General features: G+C 41.6%; 1 protein-coding gene across 1 annotated transcript; it reads left to right on the top strand.

Annotated features, from left to right (window-relative positions):
• The first annotated feature begins 1,404 nt into the window (after positions 1-1,404).
• On the top strand, positions 1,405-24,946 carry LOC133987550 (segment polarity protein dishevelled homolog DVL-1-like). The gene is made up of 15 exons (XM_062426949.1): positions 1,405-1,813; positions 6,647-6,716; positions 9,363-9,484; positions 12,069-12,187; positions 16,087-16,225; positions 16,558-16,651; positions 16,801-16,870; positions 16,999-17,138; positions 18,417-18,493; positions 19,071-19,138; positions 19,256-19,333; positions 19,467-19,601; positions 20,334-20,501; positions 20,618-20,833; positions 22,897-24,946. Exons 1-15 carry the CDS (start codon positions 1,644-1,646, stop codon positions 23,412-23,414), a joined length of 2,184 nt encoding a protein of 727 aa, XP_062282933.1. The 5' UTR covers positions 1,405-1,643; the 3' UTR covers positions 23,415-24,946.
• Positions 24,947-25,783: the final 837 nt, after the last annotated feature.

Here is a 25,783-nt window from a genome sequence, read left to right as displayed (position 1 = left end):
CAGGCATTAACCCTCACAGTGGGTGTTGGAATGAACTGGGATGTAAAGATATAATGTTTCAGTCACCTCTGAAGTCTCGAGGAATATGGGTACAAGAAGCGAATATTTGAGGTAAATGATTATTTTAAAATGTAGAGTGATAGAGATACATGACATTTTACAGACAGTAACATCAGTGTTTTTTCAGTCTAATAAAGAAATTGTGTTTTGTTAAATAGCAATGGAGTAGATATTTTATGACTGCATACTGTCATGCCTGATGTGCTCAGTTAAATCCAGTCATGACAAAGCAGTTACGATAATGTCCAATTATTATTATTATTATTATTAATAGTAGTAATATCATCATCATCATTAGTATTATTATTATTATTATCATTGTTATTATTACATTGTTGTTGTTGTGATGGTACGGTGAGTATCACTGATTGTGGTGTCTGTAATCACTGAATCACAAACAGAAAATCTCAATCAGTTAATTAATTACACTTAATGTAACTACACTTACTCCACAGTGTATCAATACAACATACTGATATAATCAATCTAAAAAAGACAATTAAGTAGACTGCCAATGTATAGATCAGAGAGATAAACCACTGCGAGCAGGAGATCATTAACATATCAGTTCCACAATTAAACCAGCCTTTAATGCTGGGAATAAATGCAGGGAATAAACAATAGGACAGCAACATCTGTTAAGGTATAATTACAATTAAACTCACATGTTCAAAATATAAGAAATAGCAGTTAAATTAACCCTTTTTACACACATACTGTATTAAATATAATAATTAATTAATTAATTAATTAATTAATTAGTATTATACAATCATTTATACAGTTAGTTCATCTCCTATTTTTTCCTCTAAAGTCTCTCACAGTGCTGCTTATGTATATTTGTATTTTATATTTTAGATATATTTAAGGATTTTCATTTCATTTTAAAAATCTATATATTCTTAGCATTATTCCAACAAATAGGACATTTATTGGTTGTCACATAATTCAGGTTACATAAATAATATTATATTACATAGCCCATTATAATTATATATTATATAATGTTCCACCGTATTGTATGTGAGGGGGTTTATATTGAATTACGCTTGACAGAAATAATCACTGTATATTTACTTTATCCGTGCAGTAATGTTTAAAAGAAGAGGGGAAAAAAGGCATTCATTATTCAGACTTCATCCAGCCTCTTTGTTCATGTTGTGACTGTGCAGTTCAGTGTACAGTATGAATGTTGTATAAGCTGGGCTCGGAGGCCTGCGCACAGCCCAGACACACCACTAGATGACAGCACTGTCTAACCAATTAGCCTGTGTAAAATATAGCAATATTCCCAACTCCATATCGCAAGGATGTGGACTGTCCCTTCCTGTTTTAGTGCCGAGAGCCACCGTACCGACTCACACTGGAGCAGGAACACGGGCAGTCATAACGCGATTATGTCTGGATTTTCGCAGTGTTTGTCCAACACACGGAGTTGTATTTTCCATCGTGGGCTATACAGGTTGATTTATTAGTGGACGCTGTTATGTTATTCTATGGGTAGCTGGTAACATAGCAGGCCTGTTTATTGCGCTGCCAACCCTTGTTCCTTTCCTGTCAATGATTGTCCTCCCCTCACTCTCATGGCGGAGACTAAAATAATATATCACATAGACGAGGAGGAGACTCCTTATCTGGTCAAGCTGTCCGTTTCTCCAGAGAAAGTCACCTTAGCGGATTTTAAAAATGTCCTCAACAATCGACCGGTCAACAGCTACAAATTCTTCTTCAAATCGATGGACCAGGATTTCGGGTAAGTGGCCGTGATTATTATTATTAGCCTGTTTGGTCTGGCTGACTCGCTATTTATTGTTGCAGTCTGCTTATTACAGGCCGTGATAGGCAACATCAAACGATGCTGGCTGCAACATTGATACATGTGTGCAAACTAAGTGCCATGTCTGTTTCCATGCTCCTGGCACCTGCTCATTATTACAGGCTATCCTGTGCGCAGTGGAGGAGACACATGAGTGTTTGAAGTGATAGCAGATCTGTCTACTGTCCTAATGACGCAGCCCTGCATGTATTACACACAGCCTGCTGCCCACATTTATGTATATTCATTATAATATGTTAACCATGTGGAGTCTAAATGTCATGGCAATGTTGACAACGCGTCCACATGTTCAAGTTCTCAGGTTTCATATTGTTTGGTTTGTGCTTTATTATTGTAGCATATGTTGGTTTTTTTCAGTACCTTTTTCAAATATATATATTTTATTTTCACCCACTTATAGTAGACCTTTCTATACAGGCACACATTCAAACACACACAATGGACTGCAGGTGAATCCCAAGGGAATATGGCAACCACAAGTCAGTGATTGTGATTATCAAGTGTGCAATCATGAAACCACCTTTTACATTTAATTTGCCCCAGAGGAAGAAATCTGCTAAACAGCACTAAAAAATACAGTTTTATACAGAATTAAAGACTGTGATATTACAACAATGCTGAACTTGAAGTTTTCAAACAGACTAATTATAAATGCGTAAAGGGGTAATTATGTTTACCATGCCATTGCATCTCACAGTCCACTGGCCATTTGGTCATCTATATAGACATTGTCATTTACTATCGTCATAGAGAGAAATAAAATGAATGTTTAAACTTACAGGCATATTTTAACTGCTGAGTATGTTATAGGATTGTAGTATTTTCACACCTCACTATATGTCATGTGAAAGAAGTTTTTTTACTGATAATGGAAATGTGAACTAATGTATCAGAAAGTGTCTTTAATGTGACAAATCTACTTATTTATATGGTGGATTTTAGCCCAGAAAGTCACAGGAACTACGGTACCTCCTCTATCTACTGGATGCTGGACGTTATGAATTATAGAAATATTTCCTCCCTCTTTCTCTCCTACTTTTTTCTCTCTCTGTTCCTCTCTTTGTAACCCCTTCCTGATTTTCAGTAGTTGCACCAGGTTAACATAGCGCTGTAGATATACAGGCTCTGCGATGGTGCGTTTACTTTACTTCAGCTCTTGGTCACACAGATCTACTTGTATCACGCCTCTGCTGAGGATGACATATTTGTGTCAGCGCCTTTTTCTCATTCCACAGTGAGTAGTCATACATGGGCCCACACACATTAATATCTAGCACTGTAAACGCAAACATGATTGGAGGAAATGCAGAGGCAGGCAGTGTCAATAGAGCCAAACGTCATACATTTCCACTGCAGCCTGACCTTGTGAGGGAAACTGGCTCTTCCTGGTGGCAGGCAAGGCTTGGTGCGCTGCTTTGTCCCCAGCCCCGGCTTCCTGCCTCTCTTGCACTGCAAGCCGGGCTGCTCACTGGGCCTCAGGTGATCGACAAACAGATAATGGAAACAAACAAAGCGTGTTTGCTCACTCCATATGGAGACATAGCTCCATGTTGCTGAACACGCCGCTACAGTAGGCTGACCGGTCCCTGCATGTGCATCAACAAAGCATGTTCAATTGGGCTGTGAATTTGACATTGTTAAACGAGTGTGTTTTCACATACACTGATTAAACAGGCGTTCCATGAGCTTTCCAGCCTTTGAGTTAAGGTTGAATATTCTGTCTCTGTGAGCGCCGTATGGTACTGGCACAGTATGGAAGCAAAGCCAGTCAAAGACACAGAGGATAACAGTGCTTTGTGGTAGCCATGCTGGCTGTACTGCATAGGCACAGACAGTATGGCTGCTGGAGAATTAGCAAGGGAGGAATAAGGCTGCTGAGCAGAGAGGGAAAACATCAAATCCCTTGCAGTTATAGACAGTGTTTGAAATGTAAATGAGCAGTCAGTGCAAGGTCCTCTGTAGTAGACCCCCTGCTGTGCTAGAAAAACCAGCCATTTTCTTATGGGAATGCTGGACTACATTTGTGCTGGCCATATCAGCTCTCTAAGCAATTGCCACACAAATTTGATAAATGGTTCGCCCGACAGACACCTCGGCGAACCCCCTTAACACATTTCATTTCAGCTCCCCTCGGACTCGTATGTAACCGTGGGCTGAGGCATTTCCGTTCACACAACAAGGCACAGCAAATTAAAAGATTGTTCTTTGTGCACTTTTTTTTCATACATTCATTCATTCATCAATATTCATAAGACAGGAAGATAATTGAGGCTGGGTTGTTTTGAAGCAACCCACTTGGCTTTTTCAGAGACTTCAAGGTGGTGATATGGCGTTTTGTCATCGCCAGTGGTGGTGAGTGGGTTTGAGACCTCACTATAATGCAAGTCACAGAGGCACTCTGGAGCTGAGGAAGCAGCCAAGCTGAAGGTCTGAAAGAAACAGTCTTGTTTGTGCTTCAGAAAATAGGGGGCTGCTAGGGGGATCTTTCTTCTACTGAGGAAGTGATGCTAAGCTGTAGTTAGAGGACAAAAATCTGCAGCTTTTTGCACAAATTCACCCCTGCCTTACCTCACATTTTTTCTTTTTTGGCTGCTTGACGATTGTGGCAGATTTGAAGGTTATATTGCACTTGGGTGTCATAGTTTAAACAACAGTACTCTCACTGTGATAGTGACTGTACGGCATTTGTCAGATAGTGACATGAATGGAAAACATCTGAACATTGTTATGATTGTGCTGTGAAAATCACATGATTACTGTAGTAAATGTGCCAACAGCAGGACGCATGCTGTTCCTAAGTGTTTTCTAGATTGTTAAAGTTTAAATAACTGAGTCAGACTCTGTGTCACATTGAAGTCTTGTATTTGACTACAAATATTTTGCTTCCCTGTTTATAGTATCATTAGCATCAGCCCACCAAAGTCCTTGGACTGTTAGCCGGTCTTGGCTGGCTTCTCCTGCCCCTGGTTTCTGGTTTAGGCTGTGACTACCCAGCCCTCCTCTGTCTCTCAGAGCATAAACAAACACATCTGATCTTCCCCAGCTACACAAATACCCCAAGCCGTAGAATATTCAGCGATCACCAGGGTAAATCTTGTGTCATTATCCAGTGAAATCTGTTAAGACCTATTTAAGCTGTCAGCCTTAAGAAGTCAGATCTGTGACAGCAGCCCACACCAGACGCTTCTCTAAACAGGGCTTACAGTTTGTATGTGTGTGTTTGTGTGTGTGTGTGTATGTCTGTGCTTGTTAAAAGTTCAGGAGTGGAACTAACACTGCTCCTGATATCAGATGGAAGCTAAAAAGAATGCAGGCCATGCTGATTTTACCGCATGTTAAGGACGTCATCTGTTATCATAAGAATTGTTTCTTGGTTCTTCTGGTTACGGTTCTTGGAACAGACAAAGGGATTTATTCTGCACGTCAGTCCTTTCAGAAACCATAAAAATACAGTTGCATCGGTGGAATGTGTGCGCAAGTGGAACGGCCAACATAACTCCTGTCAGACATTAGGAAGAAGCGTAGCAGATATTTTATTTGTACGGGCCACTCCCACATCCTCACAAGTCACCTTACAGCTGGTCATGCAGCTTGAGAGAGAGGATGCAAACACTTCCTACCTAACAAGCAGCCGGCAGAGTCAGCCCTCGCCTCCCTCCCTTTTCCTCCCTGAGGTGGAACAGGCCACAGCAGCAGACTCTGTGGTCGTCAGTTCCAGCCACAAGGCTATGTTATCTCCGTCCACCACTCCCTGAAATACAGCTCCCACAGCAGCAGCGCTCACAAAAACACAACTAGCTTGGCTAATCATTTCAGTTGCAGGGAAGCTCTGGCAAACAACAACGGGGGGAGAAAAAAAAAACTATAAAGTAGCTGTCAGAGACACCCCTGCATAAAATCTTCTTAGGCTTTCCTGCTGCTCTCACGTCGTGCCTCTTTCTTCCTTTTCATGTTTGATGTTCAAAGCCAAGAAGCTAATGTGAGATCTCCGCACTTTCAGAAATGCTTGGTTGTACCAATTCTTGGAAAATCATAGCAAAAAAACCCAAAAACATACATGAAGACATACAGGGAGTTATAATGGAAACTTCTGAATATATCAGGGTGTTTTAGCTCCACGTGTGTGTATGTGTGTGTCAGTGTGTAAGCCAGCTCATCTCCTGCCCCTCGGCTAGCTCCGGGCTTGATCTACTTGACACAAGCCTAGCAGGTGTGGTGACTGGTTGCTGCTGAACTGTGTCCCAGCGGGTCAAAGGGTAACTGGAAGGTATTTTTGTAGGGAATTTACAGCCAAAGACGAAACACTCTGAGGGAGCCTCACACACTAGATGGCTCTATTAATACACTCTCCTGTGTCTTGACACCTTGTTGTAACAGCTCTGAGGCTTTTCGTACCCGAACATACACACAAAACAAGCCTATATACCTAACTGCCATGGATGATTGTGACGACACCTGCAGGTTTACTACTTAGACTCCAGGCCTTACCAGGTTGAGAGGCCCTAATCATACGGATGGACAAAATGTGAAAAGACTGAGAGAGTGGCTTCGCTGCTGCTCGTCAAGCTTACCAATGCTAGCGAGGGTGCAAAGCTGAATGAAAGCCATGTGGAAAATGTGACTTACAAATCTTGAATGCGTCTCAGTATGTGAAGGCAAGGAAAGCAAGTGTTTCTAGGCTGTGAAGCATTGTGTTGCTGAGCTGACCGTGTCCTTTAGCCTGACTGTATCTGTCTGCCTTTTCCCCAGGGTTGTCAAAGAAGAGATTTCCGATGACAACGCCAAGCTGCCCTGCTTCAACGGGAGAGTAGTGTCCTGGGTAAGTGAGATGTATAATGCTGCCCCTCTCTCTCTCTCTCTCTCTCTCTCTCTCTCTCTCTCTCTCTCTCTCTCTCTCTCTCTCTCTCTCTCTCTCTCTCTCTCTCTCCGGCCTGCATACCTGGCTTTACAGCTCTAAGCAAAGATATGTGCAGTGCTCATGGATCATGCAAATGTAGCCATGTAACGCCCCCACAGAGCTTTTGAAACACTCTTCTGCTTGATCTTACATTTCAGCTGTATTGTATAGGTGTGAGGAATTCCATTTGATTTAAAACTCGTTACAAAAAACAGTTAGATCCGGCTGCGTTTGACAACTAAATCATACCATCTGTGCAATCTATCTATTGACTTCTGTATCTTTATAGTGTTTTGTAATTATGGAGGATAAACAGTGCTGTTAGCCCAGGCTTCCCTTTGGGGATATTATAGTATGTCAAATTAAATCAGTCTGTCATGTTACAGGAAGATTTACATCTTAATCATTGCTGTATAATATGTGACAGAAGACACAGGTTAAAGCTCTGGCTTTAAATATTGATGGAAAACTGAGAGCAAGGATAAATGGCAGGCTGCACATTTAATCCACTTAGTGGCGTTTTGTCTGCTTAATTTACAGTCCAGTTTATAAATGTTACACTTTATTGATCCCAATGATGAGAATCATTATTTTGCTCGCCTCCCTCCACAGTGAGGTCAGAAGTCAGAATCGGCCACACAGTAGTGACTGTAGAGTTGTTAAGGACTGTCTTGCTCAATAACATTTATGCAGTGTCGATATTATCTAGCAACAGGGCTTGAAGACTCTACTTCTGTATAGATGTGGCCTCAGTATGGCACGCTGCTTCAATTTTGCACAAATGTATAACAATGTTCATAAACGTATGTAAGGAGGCTGTCATGTAATTAGCAGAGATATAATGTTATACTAGGTGTATTTAGGCTACTTCAAATAATATATAATTCTTGTTAATTTAAAGTGTTTGTATCTGCAATATGCATCATGGTATTACTTGGTAATGGGAGAGCAAATGTCAGTAGATTGGCTGAGGAGTGACTTCATGAATCCAGGTATCACGGGTGCTCTTTAGATCCAAGGACATATCGTGTGAACAAAAAAGGTGTTTGTGACTTTTCTTTGTGATCAGTGAGTCATAACCAAAAATTACCAAGGCACACTGCTGGGCAAAAATGAAAAAGTCTTTGAAACAGGCTCAGCACCTAGCCTACGCATTTCACCTCACAGTCTTCTTCAGGGCATGTAAAAACAAGTGACAGCTCACAGATATACTAAGGCTGCTGCTGGTAATTACTTGGTATTGGATTGGAAAATTTGTGAGGTCACCACCCCTCATTAACATTTCTTTATTTACAGTGATAAATCTTTATATCTTCATACCTGGCTGCTTAAAAGCATGTTGTGTGAGGGCTACTATGGCAAGCGTGAGTTATTAAGCATTTTAACCTGCAGCATAGGCTTGAAAACAAATTAAAATACAGTTAGCACTGTTCATAATTGTGTAATGTGATGTTATTAAAAAATATGCAATAAAAATGGGAGTGAGAATCTTGTGGCATCCTTGAAGGCCCAGACAGTAAGTAGGGAGGCAGTACTGATCATATTAAGTGGATCGGTATCCATCAGAAGTGACGAATCAACATTAAATGCAGTTTCTTCATCAATCATCATAAAATTCAGTGTTTCCACTCTCAGTTATATTCATTAAATCATGGCAAGCTGTCCACAGATATACAGCAATCCCTGGCCTCATATTACCGTACACAAAATAATCCAGTAAGCTCTGAATATAATACAGTATTTAAATTAGGGGGAAAAAAGTGCTGGTATTGGATTGGTCGTTCGTGTGGGAGAAAATAAATTGATGAGTCCCTAAAAGTATGGAGGATTTTTTTCCTTAATAATATTGTAAAGCATAGAAAAGAAGTAAATCAGCTTTCCATAAAACTGGAGAACCAAGGACCAGAGAAAAAGTCAGCTCATTGCTAATGTGTTTCAAACAGAAAGCCAGTCAACAGACAGGCACACGAGATGATGGAGAGAGCAGAAATACTTTCAGTCTTTGAAACGGAGCAAAAAGAAAAGAAAAATTCTGCCGTGTTCATTTAGGAATCTAGTGGCAACATAGTGACACCTGTGAATCCCAATGCTTGCATTAGAATAATGCAATACAATTGTTCGTCTGTCCACGGCCGCCTGGTTTAACTTTCATTATTCTGGCTCGGATGAAAGGAGAGTAGCTGTATCTATGGGTCATTGTACATCATCCTTTGTACTGACACTCAACTGTGTAAAAGCAGTGTGGTCTTTTAAGTTTATGCGTCGCTCCCTGTGTTTCTCAAGTTGTTTATGCATAGCCACCAGTCATCTCTGGGCCTCTTTGCTGCATCTCATTTCATACCCTTTTCCTTATGCGCTCTTGTACACAAGATGTGTCTGCGGTGCCAACATCAGTGTATGTGTTTGTCTTTGAGTGCTGCAGAGTCTGCTGAGGTTGTTTTTGATCTCCTCTCTCCTCACTATGGGGTGTATATCATTTGACACAATATTTATTATTGTTTGTGTTTCCCTCCAAGCTGATATATCTGGTTTATCTAAATCTTTCTTTTACTCCAACCTCTCTCACAGTTGGTCCTAGCAGAGAGTGCTCACTCTGATGGAGGATCTCAGTGCACAGAAAGCCACCCGGAGCTGCCCCCTCCTCTCGAGAGAACAGGGGGTATTGGAGACTCACGGCCCCCATCCTTCCAGTAAGTAGGCTGATTATTTCATGTCATATATGCACAATTACACACACACAGGCCTGTTGGCAGACGTATTCAAGCACACAGTCCTGTGCTCTGTGTGACCTTTTTATTTCACAGCATGCCATATGTGCTAATCAGAATGTGGATAGCTCATCAGAGATATTCATCATCGTAGCCTTGCATAGGAGATGTAAGCGGTATACGCCTGCGTGTTGAATGTGGTATGAGGTATGTGCTAAAGCTTAAGTGCAGGAACATGCATGAGTGTGAGTACTTTTCCCACTTGTGTGTATGTTCCCTGCCGCCCACCCAACCACTGAGTATAGCGTTAGTCCGCTCATCTATGTAGAAATTATGTGTACGCTGCCAGTGCTGCTGATTCTTGAAATAGCCTTCGCAGCATAAACATCTTCAGGCAAATACTGGCACTCAGTGAGGCGCATTGTATTCATTCACTCAGAGCATTCATCCATACTCGGTTAATAAAGGCATATGCGACCCGGAAACACATTGGTGCCTAAAAGCTCAGAAATGGAGATTTTCCTCAACAGCCTGATGACAAATACCTGAGCCCAGACTTTGACTTCAAACTGCAGATATAAGACTATGGCTATACTTGCTGAGAAGAAGTCCCAAGCTAAATATAGCTTGAGGGGCTGAGGGTGGAGGGGGCAAGGGTTGTTGCCATTACAGCGCCGCAGCAATATGGCTGAGGCTCTATATTGAGACCATACAATCTGTCAAGTATCAGTGTATCCCTTTATCCAGTGTTTGACATCTCAGCTCGCTTTTGCCCTCTATGGGCTGCTCCCTGCTGTTTGGCTGTCAGCTGTTCTGATGATTTTATTGTTCCCAGCCTGCTTTCACTAGGACTACTGCCACCTTGTGGAGAAAAACGACAGTGTATCGACCCCACGTCATTTCCCCCCACCCCCTCGTTCACTCTCCCTTTTCTTTCCCTCTTTGAGTCAGACAGACAAGCCTTTCTCTTAGAGAAACAGCGTAGTGAATTGCCTATAGCGAACCTCCTCTCTTTCTGAAATGAATCCAGTCTTCCACCCTTTACCGCTCTCTGTAAATAGCTAGAATATTATTACCACTTCATTTTCTCTTTGTGCTTTATTCATGCATTTCATGTGTTTGTCGGCATGAATGGGTCTATTTGATGAGCTCACAGAATAGGTGTTTTGGGCTGAGAATGGACACAACTGATGTGCTGCTGCCTGGTAATCCGGATTAACGGACATTAAAAGCACCCATCTCCATTTCCCAAGAGGGAGGGAGTCGCGATTGGCAGCAAAGGGGGTGGGGGAATTGAAAGGGGCTTGCATTTGTTCACAGCTGCAGCCTAGCGCCTTGGATAATCTCCCCCCGGATCAACTGACCTGCCGCCCGGCAGCCACCGACAGCCTGACAGACAGACAGACAGACAGACTACGCCACATCAATCATTACACAGCTTTCCAATCACTTCTAAAAGAAATGTATCCAAACTATGCATCTTCAGTGATATTTGCATATATGCACTGACCTGTGCTGGTGAAGCTCAGCCCAGGTGCACCCATTAGTGCTCTGTAGCAGAAGCATGTAAGCATGCCTCATTGAGCACTTCATCCCGCTGAGTGAACACAGCAGACACAGCGTCCTGTCCGCTCTTGTGTTTTGAATTTGCATTGATCGTCCACACATTGCCACTGAAGTGTGTGAGAATATTGTTGTTGTTTTTTCGAAAACATGGTAGGATGATGTTTGTGCACATGTTTGTGTTTTGTGCCTATTTTATTCTGTTTATACACACTGAGTGTAACACTTTGTACATGAGCGTGTGCATGAATGCATGAGTGCACCTGCATGCGAGTACAATTATTTATGCAGGTGTAAGGTACATGTTGCATACATGCCTAAGTGTGTGTGACAGACTGACAGGATTGAGTAGAGTTCTCACCAGACTCAAGTTTCATAGGTGCCCGGTGGCGGTATAAGTCCCTTAACCCCGGTGCCTGAGGCCACAGCGTCTCCAGCCCCCCTGACAGAAAAACAATCTGCCCTCTAGAACCCCCAGACCTCAAGTACACAGGCCTGCTTATTGCTTAGCCCACACCTGATCTACCACTTCTCGCTTTTTTATGCGATCTGTCATTCTCTCCTCTCTGTCTCTCTCCCAATCATGCTCCAGGCACCATCTGGGTTTTCAATAGGTCTCATTAATGCCACTATTGTCCAGAATGGCTCCCTCTCAGGGTATCTGGTCATTAATGACACTTAGTGAAAAACACATCACATACCGCAGAACAATGAAACTGCTATTTTGGCCAGAGGGATTGAATTTGAAACAGTGTCATAATATGAGTTGCATATTCCCCTCAGGCTAAATGGCAGGCAAACAAATGTTATAACAGAAAAAATATTGTAGCTGGGATTATATCCGTGAGAGTTGGTCACAAGCTGGATGGAGAATTAATTTCTGTATGAGAGAGAGAGCGAGAGAGCGAGAGAGGGAGAGAGAGAGAGAGATAGAGAGTGTGTGTGTATGTGTGTTTTGTACATCATTATGAAGCTGACTGAAGTTTCCCCGTGTGTGTTACAGTGCCAACGCAGTGAGCAGTCGTGATGGCCTGGACACCGAGACGGGTACAGAGTCCCTCCTGAGCCACCGCAGAGAGCGAGAGAGAGAGCGCGCACGGAGGAGAGCTCGAGAAACAGAGCGTGAGTACTATCAGCGGGGAACAGATGGATCCTAAAAATGCAATTATCTTGTCGTTTCGAAGTTATTACATTTCAGTGCTTCTTACTCAACACTTAACTTTCTTACTCTGTTAAAGTCACTAAAAAATAAAATAAAAGGTGGACAGGCAGAGGACATGAATGAATAAAAGGCCCCCAGGGATCACATGGTGCATGTTGAACTTGAGCTATGTGAGAGAGACCAAGAAACACATAGATATCCAACTTCTCGGAAGAGTGAAGAAAGTCAAAAGTGAATAAGTTCACTTCATGTCAAGGACCCATACTGGAATTCACTGTCTTGCCCAATAATTGTCCTTCTTCTGTTTCCTTTGTGGGCCTCAGGTTTATGGTCAGAGGCTGTTTTTTCGCTTGGTAGTCAGACTCCAATCTTGCAGGATGATTATACCCTGTCAGAGGAGACTGGTGTTTTATGAAATATCAAGGAAAATCTGTTGCTGCTATTGTTGACATATTAATGTAGACATCCATGTTCTACCTGGAAAAGTAATTGTTCGGATCTTGATTTTAAAAGCCCCAGAGAATCTCATATCAAGTGCAAAAACATCTGCTTTATTGTTCAGCTCACTGAGGTGTTTTGGCACTTGAATGCAGTAAATTCAATGAAGATCATTTTGGAAGGAGCAGGGCGTCTTCCTCTCTTTTACCGTCTCTGTGTTTTTAATATGAAAGCTTTGCCAGGCAACATCACATGTCTGCACTGTTCACAGAAAACAGGGTATACTGGTGCTGCAGGAGAAGGTGTGTTTTGTTATTAGCATAATCATACATGAGATGTTGTGAGATATCCACTCCGCTCTATTCCTGTTCTTGTCACACAGACATTTTGGCTAAATTAGTAGTTTTTTTTTATGACAGGAAGTAATAAGCTATCAGACTCTAGTGCCTTCAGTCTGCTGTTGTTTTTATGTGTGCATTAAAGCCAGCAGTCTCTCTCCTTCTCTGTCTCCCTTTCTCTGTGTCCTGTCTTCACAGCAGACCTGCCACTTTGCATCCTGAGCTCGAGGCTCATTAACCAAACACTCATTAATTTATGTGCCGCAATTAGTATCACAGAGCAGAGGTTTATGGTTAGGCAAGATTTTTAACTGTCTTTCATTCTGGAAACAAATTTGACTTTATCTAAGAATAACTGTATAATCGTATCTATTAATTTCATCATGACTGGACTCTTGCGCATCTTGTGACAGCGCTCTTAACTTGGCTCAAGACATATTGTTGGCGCTCACCGCATCAGATTCATTGCTGCTAACTTCCAGCTGCACGTCTGTTGTTTTGTGTATGATTCGGAAATACCTCACGACTAATGAACTTTGCGTCTGTCCTCCATCCTTCTCTGTATTTACTGACCTCAACAAAAATGAAACACTTATTGCAGACGATGGAAAATACAGAATTAGATCAGGCCATGTATTCCCTTTCCCTCTCTCTCTCGCACACACACACACACAGTCTCTCTTTCTCAGTTTCCTCACCTCACGTCTCCTCGTCTGCTAGTTAGTTAGCTCTAATTAAGTGAAACCATCAGGGGAATTGGGTGTGTCCCTCGTTGTCTAGAAGTAGTTTCATGGCTCATAAATCTAGCAGGAAAAGACCCAATAAAATCTGAATCAATTTGGCTGTGTTGGCCTAGTGGTCGCTGTCACAGTCACATAGTGTCGATGTAAAGACATTTAAAGATGAAACCAGTATCCCTGGCTCTTACCTCACTGCCTGCAGCATCAGCAGCAGGAATTTCCCTGTCACCTTATACACATGCTTCCAGTGATTCTGCCTCAGTATGAAAGCTAGCTGCTTTACAGTGATCAGTTAAAGTGCTCAGACCTGGTAAACATATCCCCCTCTTATTTTCAGTCTGTGCCATAGCGTTTGAGAATGAATGGATGAATAATGCAGCAGTTGAACATTTTAGGAGGGTGAACAGGTGTGGGACCCTGAGGGCAGCTGGAGTTATGGGATATGATCTGTTCCAAGGCCACCAGGTGTTCTGCATCTTAACCTGTTGTAAGACAAGACTCTAATATTCAGTTATTACATTGTATCTGGAACCATTTAATACCCTACATTGCATTTAGCATTATGTTGTTCAGCACTGCCAGGATTTTAAGGTTGAGGTCAAAGAAGACACGGCTAAGCCAAACCACTTATGCTTGTATTAAAGTATTAGCGCAGAGCACAAAAACAGCTGGTAAACTCTCATCTGAAATGAAAGGTATCATAAATTCTTTCTTTTTTTTGGTGATGCGGTGTCGCCACTGAAAGCATTTGGGCATTTAATAACCTGATGGTGTTTCACCTGAGGCAGAGCTGGGAGAGGACGGCACGTCATCTCAAATCTTATATTATCTCTGTTTTTTGAGAATGCCATCACCTGATTGGTCAGATACAGATTAGCAGTCATTCTATAGCTGCGTGCCATGGGAGGAAGGGAGGAGGCAACACTTTTCTCCGACTCTCAGTTCAGTTTCCCTGTGTATCGGATGGAGGCACACTGTCGGCTGCGGTGAGAGGGATTTGTTGTATTACTGTACATCCGTTGATTTGACATTTGAGTTATAATAGATGATAATTGTGGTTCCTGTAATGCAGGTCATTTCTCAGGTAATTCTGATGTCATTTTGGGAAAGCTAATTTAACAGGAAGTGTTCTTGTTTTGCAGTGTGGAGATAGTTATATTGTACCTGTTGTCAGCTTTTATAGGGTGATAACCACCAGTGGAGAAATGAGACTATTATTAGATTGTGCATTGTCAATGTATTTATGAATCATAGTTAATACAAATGAAACACAACCACTTTATCATGTAAAATGTCACAACCTTTAAAAAGGGTCACAATTACATTGTGTCAGTAGTTTCACTACTATGTAATCCAAACATCACTGAAGTGGCTGTTGAGTCATAGCAGCCACATCTTGTTATTTTAGTTGCCATTCTATGTAGAGTATCTTTATGCTTATTCCCTATTTTTGTCACTGCCTCTATTGTAGATAAGCTGTGAAGCCTGTCATCGGCCAGCTGGTGGGAGCCGTCTGGGGCTCAGGCTGGCTTTTAAAGAGCGACTAACACAGACAGAGCAGAGCACAAAGTCACAGATTTCAGTCTGGCTTGGTGAACCTGCACGCTTTTTTTTTCTTTTCTGTCACGACAGTCATCGGAGCGTAGGAGGAAGTATTTGTGTGAATCCTGACAGTGGCTGTCCCTCTGCTGATTGAGTGCGTATGTGCAGCAGCTCAGCTTTCATAAAAGCAGCTTTTGGGCGGAGCAATGGGAACTACCACATTGCTGGAATGTTTTGCTTGCTCTCGGCGAATGCGATCCCTGCCACGCCCTCTTCGCCATATGAGACCTTTCCAACCAATCCGCTGTTACCCTGAGAAGGCTCCACTTCACTGGCTATGTACGTATGGAGATGGGCAGAGTAGTCGTGCCCTGCTGGGAATTTTGACAGTTGTCTTATCTTTCTGGCAGGAAGTGAATTTAAGTAGATGTGTTTACAGTAAGACACTGTAGTGAAAATAAATCTAAAGTAGCAGCAGATGTATTTTTCCTCAGCAATTTGTAACTTTTAAAGTAAATCATTGTTGGTGATTTATTTGTCATTCACTCTCACAGTCCTGTTTTTCAGTTTGTTTTTTTTCATTCATGTCAAAATCTTCCTGAGGTATCAAACATTAAAGCCCCTCTGTTGTTTCTGTCACTGTGGCTCAGATAACTAAGGTCTTTTTCCAATCCTGCCACTCTCTCAGTAACTCTGACTTTCCACCCCTCTTGGTTGCTCCCTCTCATTCTGATCTGACCCCACACTGAGCAACGTAACCTCCCGTCTGACTCACTGCTGCTCTGCTCTTTCTCTCTGCAGTCCCTCGCATCAACGGCCACTCTAAATCAGAGCGCACTGCAAGGGACTCGGCCATGGGTTACGACAGCGCCTCAGTAATGAGCAGCGAGCTGGAGTCCAGCTCGTTTGTTGACAGTGAGGAAGATGAAGATGCTAGCAGGTAACATCCTACCTCACATCAAAATGTATCTCTTCAAAAAACAGACATAAATGTTGGAAACACTGAAGATCATAATGTTAATTTATTACTTTTTTTGGAGACTATTCTTGAGGAAATTTTTAAGACTTTTTTTCTTGATACATGATATATTTTTGAATAACTTCTGATACAGGAGTGTATGTACTGTATGTCAAATCTAAGAGTTTTGACACTAGACTTATTGTAAAAAATATATTTTGCACACCCTGCACTCTTTTCTTATTCTAATCATATATTTCTCATCGATCTTCCCTTCCATGTCATTATTTTTCTTCTTCGCCGCGGTGCTTCAGGCTCAGTAGCTCCACAGAACAAAGTTCTTCTTCACAGCTGATGCGCAGACACAAGCGCCGCCGACGGAGGCACAAAGTGGCTAAAATAGATCGGGTGAGCATCTCTAAGACACTTCACTTTCTGTGCTGGGATTGAAATTGACACTGAGTGTGAGAAACAAATGAGAGGGCTAATTTATATAGACCCTTATGTCGCTATTTCTAATGTGCTTCACTCATTGTGTCGTCTTCCTGCCTCTCCAGTCTTCATCCTTCAGCAGTATCACAGACTCCACCATGAGCCTCAACATCATCACCGTTACACTTAATATGGGTAAAACTGATACTTCTATAACTCATTTATTTTTAGATTTTTCCACACCAGAGTTTGATTGTGATTTTTAATATACATGTGCGACTATGAACTGTGCTCATGCTCATTCTATCCTCTCTCCCTGACAGAGAAGTACAACTTTTTGGGTATCAGTATTGTTGGTCAGAGTAATGACCGGGGAGACGGCGGCATCTACATCGGCTCTATCATGAAGGGAGGAGCTGTGGCTGCTGATGGCAGAATAGAACCTGGAGACATGCTCCTCCAGGTACACTCACAGACCTTTCCAGTTACTTTATGAATTTATATCGTCAGCGGGGCAGCAATTCAAAGTTTTTATATTTTTTAATTTTCCATTAATTTACAGGTTTTCTTTTAAAGTCTTTTTTATTTTATTTTTTTAAAAGATTTTTTGGATTAATTGTTTGATTTAAAAAATGTCAGAAAATACAGAAAATTGCCCTTTGCAAGTTGCCATGGTGATATCAGAAATCTGTTTGTTTTGTTCAACCTAAACTCCAAATTGAAAGATTAACACTGCAACTAATGATGTTTTTTTTTTTCTTTGATTAATCTGTTAATTTTTTTAATTAGTTGTTTGGTCTATAAAATGTCAGAAAATTGTGAAAAATTTTGATCACCATTTAAAAAAGCCCAAGATGCAAACTCAAATGTCTTGTTTTTTCCCAGCCAACAATTTGCAAACCATATATATTTAGTCTAGTATCATAAAGAACTTAAGAAACCAAAACATTTTCATATTTAAGAAGAACAGAATTTCATCATTATTCCTTTAAAAATGGCTCAAAAGGTGCAGATTTTTCTGTCAATCCTCTTATTCATTAATTGACTAAATTATTTGACTATTTATAACAATAAAAAGCAGAAAATCCTCAATTTTGAGAAGCTGAAATTTTGGGAATATTTGGAACTTTTTGCTTGAAAATAAAGAAATTAATCAATTATCAAAATTATTATTATTCTGTGGATAAACAGTTAATTAATTAGTTAACTGACAAATTGTTTCAGCCTTTACATTTTTGTAGTAAATATTAGTGTTTCTGTGCGCAGTTACAACACTTACATGACTCTGGCTGCTGTGGTCTGTACACTTTGAAAGCTCTTCACATAAAGAGATCTGTGTATGTCTGTCTGAGGTTTTGTGATGTGACAGTTTTGCATTCACTTCCGCTGCTACACTCTTTTGTATTGGTTGTAAGTCTGCCTCTCCTTTTCCTTCCTGTTGTTGCCTCTTTGATCTCTGTGCGGCAGCGCTCTAAGGCTACACCCACTATAAAACACATGATGGCTGATTACAATTTGTTGTTGCTCCAACATCTGCAATGTAGGTTTTACTTTCACTGTGTATCCCCAAGCAGATCAGGTTTTTCAAGAATTTTAATAACCTAATGTGTGCATAGTGCATAAACACATTTGAGCTCTCTGTAGTTCAAAACAATATTTTAGTCATTAAAATGCATCATATGTTTGTGTTATGTAATTTGATATAATGACTTAATTGTGTATTTTGTTGTCTGTCGTCCAGGTGAATGACGTAAACTTTGAGAACATGAGCAATGACGATGCTGTCAGGATCCTAAGAGAGATTGTTTCCAAAACTGGGTAAGAGAGCATCTTCTGAGTATTGTGATCATTTCATTTCTCTGTTGGAAAATGATCACACTGAGAGTGTAATCATACATTTCAGACTAACACATAAATCAGATAAAGTGCTTTATAGTTACTGGGAGGACTTAAAGAAACATATTAGAGAAATATTAGAACTGTAAAATACAAGCATACCCCTAATTTGTTGTAATTTGTTACAAGATCTGACTGTATAAAGTGACTTTATGGACTCTTTTTGTGACTTTCTGCACTGGCAATATACCGTACACAGTAATACTACTACATAATAAAAATGATGGTTTCTTATGGTTTTTTTTAATGACTTGTAGTGACTTGTATTAATTACTTTAAGCTGAAAAACACTGACTGAGTTGATGATACAGTAGAAAAAGTAGGATCAGTAAATGTTAGTCACCAATCTCACACATCTGATAGCTGTGTAATACAAAGTAATGTGTAGTAGACAGTAATCTGTTCACACTTGTTTGTTGTATTGTTTTGCTCAATGAATGTTTTGTCTTACATCGTTGGTCTTGTAAATTGTTATATTTTCTGTTTATTTCTTCTCCAGTCCTATTAGTCTTACTGTTGCCAAATGTTGGGACCCGTCCCCACGAAGCTACTTCACTATTCCTCGTGGTAAGACAAACACTACAAGCTTATTGTTCCATTTGGAGCAGTGTCAATGTCTAGTCTTGAACTATACAATAGTTAAACTGTCATTTATTAAAGCTGTCTTAATGTTCATTTGTTCAGCTGAGCCGGTGAGACCCATCGACCCGGCAGCCTGGATTTCACACACTACCGCCCTTACAGGACCTTACCCACACTATGGTAAATACAACCAACCACCACCTTCATCACACACTATGAAACATGGTAATTAAACTGTTGTTATTATACCAAACTTACTAAATGTAAAGTTCTGCTTGTCGATATCTTCTCACAAACTCTTCTCTCATTGCAGAGTTTGATGACTTGCCTCTATCTACAAGTAAAACGGACATGGCAACCATTGTCAAGGTGATGCAGTTGCCTGACTCTGGTCTAGAAATACGTGACAGGATGTGGTTGAAGATCACCATCGCCAATGCTGTCATTGGTGAGAAACGCAAAGCAGTGTGGGCACGCACACACACACACACACACACACACACACACACACACACACACACACACACACACACACACACACACACACACACACTAAAACCAAAACTGTCTTTGATGTTAATTGAGAGTTGGAGTTTTTACTGTAATTTACTGTAAGTAATGCATGCAGGTGGGGACTATACTCATATTTGAATTGTATGGATACTGCTCTTAAAATTAGTGCTGTAAATATGCAATAATGTCCCACTTCCTCTTTAAAAAAACACACAACAGTTTTATTTTCCACTTCCTAAAGGGCACAAAGTTTGCTCTTGTATGAATAAAATATGTAAACATTAGAAACATAATTTCTGAATTTTGTTATTAATCCCTCAAGTATGTTTTTGTGGTAATTTACTACTACTGAATACAAGAAACAGCATCAGTCCATTTTTTTTCAATCCACTGCAACTCATTCAAGCAACATTTTACTGTTTTTTTTTTCTAACCACAAACTACAGATCTGACTACTAAAAAGTATCCCACATTTTTGCATAAAATCCAACCGTTTTATTCAAAATTCAAAACTCTTGCCACATTGTGCTGCTTGCCTAACTGTAACGACTGTGGCCATTTTGATTGTTGTGCATATCTATAGTATTTGTCGCATCTGTGCAACATATTAAAGCAAGAGTCTACATGTCTGTGTCTTTGTGTGTGTGTGTGTTTGTTGCTGTGTCAGGTGCTGACGTGGTGGACTGGCTTTACTCCAGAGTAGATGGATTCAAGGACCGGCGGGATGCAAGGAAGTACGCAAGCAGTATGCTGAAACATGGCTACCTGAGACACACTGTTAATAAGATAACCTTCTCTGAACAGTGCTACTACACCTTCGGGGACCTCTGCCAAAGTACAGCCACTTCTTTTAGTGTGACAATATTGCAACTCCATGCATATTGGTTATTTTTAAATAGAGGGATTGTTCTAAATGTTTCCCTCTCTGTTTTCCTTTTTCTCTCCAATAAGACATGGCATCGCTCAATTTAAATGAGGGATCCAGCGGCGGAGGCTCTGAGCAGGACACTCTGGCACCGCTTCCTCCCACCAGCAACCCCTGGCCCCTGGGCGGCCAGCCATTCCCCTACCCTCCCTTTCCCTCTGCACCCCCCAGCTTCCCGCCAGGATACTCAGACCCTTGCCACAGTTTCCACAGTGGGAGTGCGGGCAGCCAGCACAGCGAGGGTGAGCAAATGACAGGGAGGGCCAAGATGGGCCTTTGACTTTTCCATAAGGCTTTTATTAATTCATGTGATAATTTGACTCAATATGCAACATGACATTATTCCTAATCTAAATACCACTGGCATATGATGTCAGTATTAACAAGTGTTTGACTCATGCTAATGTTAGCTTTTCTGGCTCTCTGGGCAGAAAGTTGACATTGGATTGCATTTTTCATAACGTGTATTCTAAAACGCGTCCTGTATTGTCAAGGTCAATCATGAGCATCTTGAGTCATGCAGCGGACAGCTCTGCAGTACTGGGTGTGTACACAAAAAAATCCGATCAACCATGTGATTACCAATCTCAAGCTTGAAATAATCAACACCGAGTCCATCCCTCGCCATCAGTTCTCAAATGATCCTTTGTTTTCATTTTGAATCAAGACCGTGATAGTGCTTTGTGTTTCTGCTGCTGCATGGTTTTTGATATCTGCATTGAGGGAGAGTGGAAAACTGGGGGGTTTCATACACATGTGGGTGGCCGTGATAGTGTTGTTGTAGTGCGCATTTTAAACCAGGCAGATAATGGTAAGTTGCGTGTTACCATCTCTCAGTTTAATTTTCATTGTTTTTAGTGATTCATCCAAACATCGTCACATCTTCCGCCAGTTGTCATGCTTTCAGTTGGTTTATCTGCAACCTTGAAAAACTGGAAGGACAGATGACAAAGAATAGTCTTGTGATGCATTTTTTTAAATTAATTCAATTTATAGTTTGTTTCTTCTGGCACTTCCAAAAAAAGCATTTGTGGGTAATTATGTGTCTGCTTGCGTGTTTGAATGAGTGCATGTGTGCATTTTTGAGGGGCCGTTTTACCCAAAAGAAAAGACTAACAACAGCAAAGGGTGTAACGGTAGCTATGGGCTAACAGGCCAGATATAGTACATTAGGTAGCTGGAAAGGGGCTGGGTTGGGAGGTGTGTGTAATTCTGTTGTTCCCTCTGTTTCTGCTGGGCAACGGTAGACTGAAGGAGGAGGTAGTCCCAGGACACTGGGGGAACCGGTAAGCCTGCTAACCCCCTCTCCTCCTCTGTTCCTCTCCTCTCTCTATCTTACCATTCTTCCTCTCCAGTCTTATTCTTTTCCTCCTCTATCTCCACCTATCATCGCTTTATTTATTTATTTTTCTCCACCTGTCCCAATGCGTCTCCCGTCATCCGTGTGTATCCTGTGTGTGACTATCCTGACAGTCCATTCTCCCTCTCTGCACCTCTGGGCATGCATTCGTACTGTGCTGGGAGGTGCATGATGCAGGATAATCCACTCTGAGGCTTGTGCTATCATTCTCACTGATAGGGGGCGCTCATGCACCACTTTACCCAGTACTGTTGGACTCATGTGGAAGTGGAGGCCTGAAATGTTTCATGCGGAAACAGTGTGGTACACCTCTATCAGTATGACACTACCAGTGTGTGTTACAAGCATTGAGAAGTGACACTTTTTGAACAAAATTAACATCCGGAATATAAAAACTTGGTTAAAAAAAAAATCTGTTGTGTTTTTCAGCATTATCCACAAAGTGCTGTGTAGTACTGTCTTTCTGATGCAGGTGTATCATGTTAACAATTATACTTTGTGAATGTTTCAGTGTTTGTATGAACATCAGCCCGTGGTATTAGTTGGTGGAACTTGGGGAAATTTTGAAATTTTTAGATAATCATGTTTGCCCTTGACTGTTGACTCTTGCTAGATTGCTTAAGAAAATGATATCTAGTCACACCTTAAACAAAGTGTGGAGCATTATTAAAATAGCATTAATACATTTTACATGATATTGCGCAAGAGAAAATCATGTGATGTACTGTGTCTGTTGCAGTTCAAGAAGGCTTCATTAAGCCTGTTTAATATATTTTGTTTAATGTGTGACCATCTGCCTCCATGTTAATCGATAGCAAAACCAGCTGGTCTAAATCAGTGGCAGCTGATGGGTTGGAGCTGCTGACGGTGTATTTCTGCTTAAGTGTGTTCAGACTGCTGTCATGGCCAGGCTAAAATGTTTGGGTTTTTCCCCCGTCTCAACAGGAAGCCGAAGCAGTGGATCAAACCCCAGCGCAGGCAAAGGCAGACGCTCCTCCCCACAGGAGAAGGGTCACAGGTCAACATGCAGCGAATCAGAGCCTGGCGTCCGTGGAGGGAGGCGCGGTGATAGGTCCGCCAGCCAAATGAGCCATCACAGCCATGCCGTCTCCAGTCACAGTCACGCACGATCAAGTCTAAGTCACAGTCAGTCACACAGGAGCCACTCCGTCTCACAGAACAGCCATCCCTCCTTCACCTACAGCCACGCACCCTTTACCCAGCCAGGGCCAGGCTCCTGTGCCCACAGCGAGCGAAGTCATGCCTCCTCCTACGGTCCCCCAGGCTTGCCTCCCCCATATTGTCTGGCCCGCCTGGCCCCTAAGACCTCAGTCAGCAGCACGCCACCTGGAGCCCCTCCTGGGAGAGAGTTAGCAGCCATTCCTCCTGAGCTGACCGCAAGCCGCCAGTCCTTCCAGCATGCTATGGGCAATCCCTGTGAGTTCTTTGTTGACATCATGTGACAGGACAGTGCCTTTAAAACTCATAGAGCACAAAACAATTCTCCCCGAACCCACTCGGTCCCTTCTCTCTTTCCTCTCAATCTTTTGCCCCTGACCACCTCTAAATTCAGAATGTAAACACTGACTGGTCCACTACCTACCCCACTACTATATGTCTATCCCTCTGATGTCTAAGCAAAGGAATATGGGCAGCAAGAGCACAACAGGAGGGAGTCATCACTCCACACAAGCACTGGTCCACTGTGGCTGAAAACCCTCTTTTGTATTGACGTGACGTGTACAGTTTGTGAAACGTGAGTGGTATTCAATGTGGTGATTCTTTAAAGCTGCCACGCAGACATTCACGGGAATGTGTAACTAGGATATTTTCTGTTCTGCAAGACCTTTAATCTGGCTGGGCCTGGATCTCAATCCCCCAGACCCAGACCAACATTACATCTCGCAATTAAGAACATTTCTCTTGGCCTATAACATGGACTGGATATCCTGACTCATGTCTGTGCATACTGATAAAACTCAGCCCGTTACACCAAACGTCTGGCCCTGTTTCCTTCATGCTGTGGCATTGCCACTGGCTTATTTAGCTTACCTGCCAACTAGTAAAACGCTAACCTTAAACAGTTCACAATTGGCGGATTTCTTCATCTTCATAAGGGAGGCCCTGTAGCCAGCCATTAGTTTAACTAGGCTGCATATTGCATGACTGTCTCAACTGCTTTAAAGAAAAGAAATTTTATTAATAAATATTGTTTAAAGTATTACCATTATTGGGGGGAGGGGTCGCCTCTTGCCAATGTTTTAAAGGAAGAATCCATACACTGGATGATTTTTGTGATGTTATTTATGTGATCATGTTGCATTGATGGTGTCATACTTTGTCTACCACAGCTGACTGACTGACAATCAGACATCACCCTTTGTGACTCAGTGGCCAGTTTCCACTGTCTTAGCTGTGCTTTGTCGAATGTATCATTATTCCTGTCAGTGATTGAACCCTGACATCCATAACACTTTGGTTTAAACCCATTTAAGCAAGCAAACCATTTTGCAAACCAGATTGCAAACAGTGGACACCCACCACAGCTGTGAAAGCAAACTCAAAGGGTTGACATTAGTTAAACCCGCTTTGTCTCCTTCGTAGCGAGTGTGAGCTTCGATAAAAGTCTGTGCGATAAAAGCCAAAGCCTCACACTGTGTGGTGGACATTTCTTTATAATGTGGGAGCTGTTTATGATGTAGGTCTTTTCATGATTATCATCAGACACTTCTCATTTTTTGACTACAAAGTGACTTCAAGGGGAATCCTAATCTTCAGATTCTGATGCCCTTGCAAAACAATGGCAAACCCCTGTTGTATCTACCTAAAATATAGCTACAGGAGGGAAATAACACACACACACACACACACACACACACACACACACACACACTAGTTTTATGAGCACTTTTCCATTTTGTCTCTCCCTCCCTTTAGTATGAAACACTGTTTGCAATCAAAGCTCTCTTTAATTTTGTTTCTTTACAAAAGAAGAATAAATTGTACATAGAAATTTATTAAATATATGAATAAAAATATATATGTTAAAATGTTTGTCTGCATTTGTTCATGATTATCACCTGTAAGATTTATCCTCCAGTCTTACACTAGTGATCTCTCTTTTCAAACAAGCCCACTAGATGGAGACATCCAATTTAATCTACTTACAGCACATACATAGGTGCAGGCAATCATTTTAAGCAAGCAGAAGCATTTAAAGTGTTTAATTGACACGTTCAACTAGGTGATTATTTCCAAGACTAGATGGTGGTCGGCCACGTTCTCAATTTGTAGACGACAACATTTAATATAGATAAACTTTAAGCGGTACAACATCACCACAACACCAAATATGTCAGATACACTTCATTTGCTTTTGATGTAACAGTTAACACCCCTGAGTGGAACTTCCAAACACCAGTGCTGTTACGTGTACTTTCCCAGTGGGCTGACGTGACTCTCAACAGGCTACACACATACTAAAACCGAAGAGTCTAGACCCTCCTGTCGGCTTACTTGACCCACTAACCACATTTGTGATGTCACATCCCCCTCATATGAGGACGCACTATAAGATGTTTGTCAGGAAGGAAGTGAAGTCAGAGCCCTCTGATCACTCCCTCGCATACGGAGGCAGATTAAAAGCTACCCTTGTAAAGAAGCGGCCCCCAGAAAACTGCAGATGTCTGAATAATATTCTTATAACAGATCATCTGTAACAGCTGACATAGTTGCTGTTTGACTGTCACTGAAGCTGATGTCAGCTTACGTGCAAATACGCACACACACACGCACACACATTTACCAGCACAATGAAAATATATCCTACTCT

Source organism: Scomber scombrus, chromosome 10 (genome assembly GCF_963691925.1).
Source record: "Scomber scombrus chromosome 10, fScoSco1.1, whole genome shotgun sequence".
Lineage (NCBI taxonomy): Eukaryota > Metazoa > Chordata > Actinopteri > Scombriformes > Scombridae > Scomber > Scomber scombrus.
This window is presented reverse-complemented; position numbering and strand designations above follow the sequence as displayed.

Excerpts from the sequence above, each read along its gene's own strand:
- LOC133987550 (XM_062426949.1), top strand. The coding sequence starts at position 1,644 with ATGGCGGAGACTAAAATAATATATCACATAGACGAGGAGGAGACTCCT. Across the intron at positions 12,188-16,086 it reads GAGAGCTCGAGAAACAGAGC|TCCCTCGCATCAACGGCCAC; the intron begins GTGAGTACTATC and ends TTCTCTCTGCAG. Across the intron at positions 19,334-19,466 it reads AGGACCTTACCCACACTATG|AGTTTGATGACTTGCCTCTA; the intron begins GTAAATACAACC and ends CTCTCATTGCAG.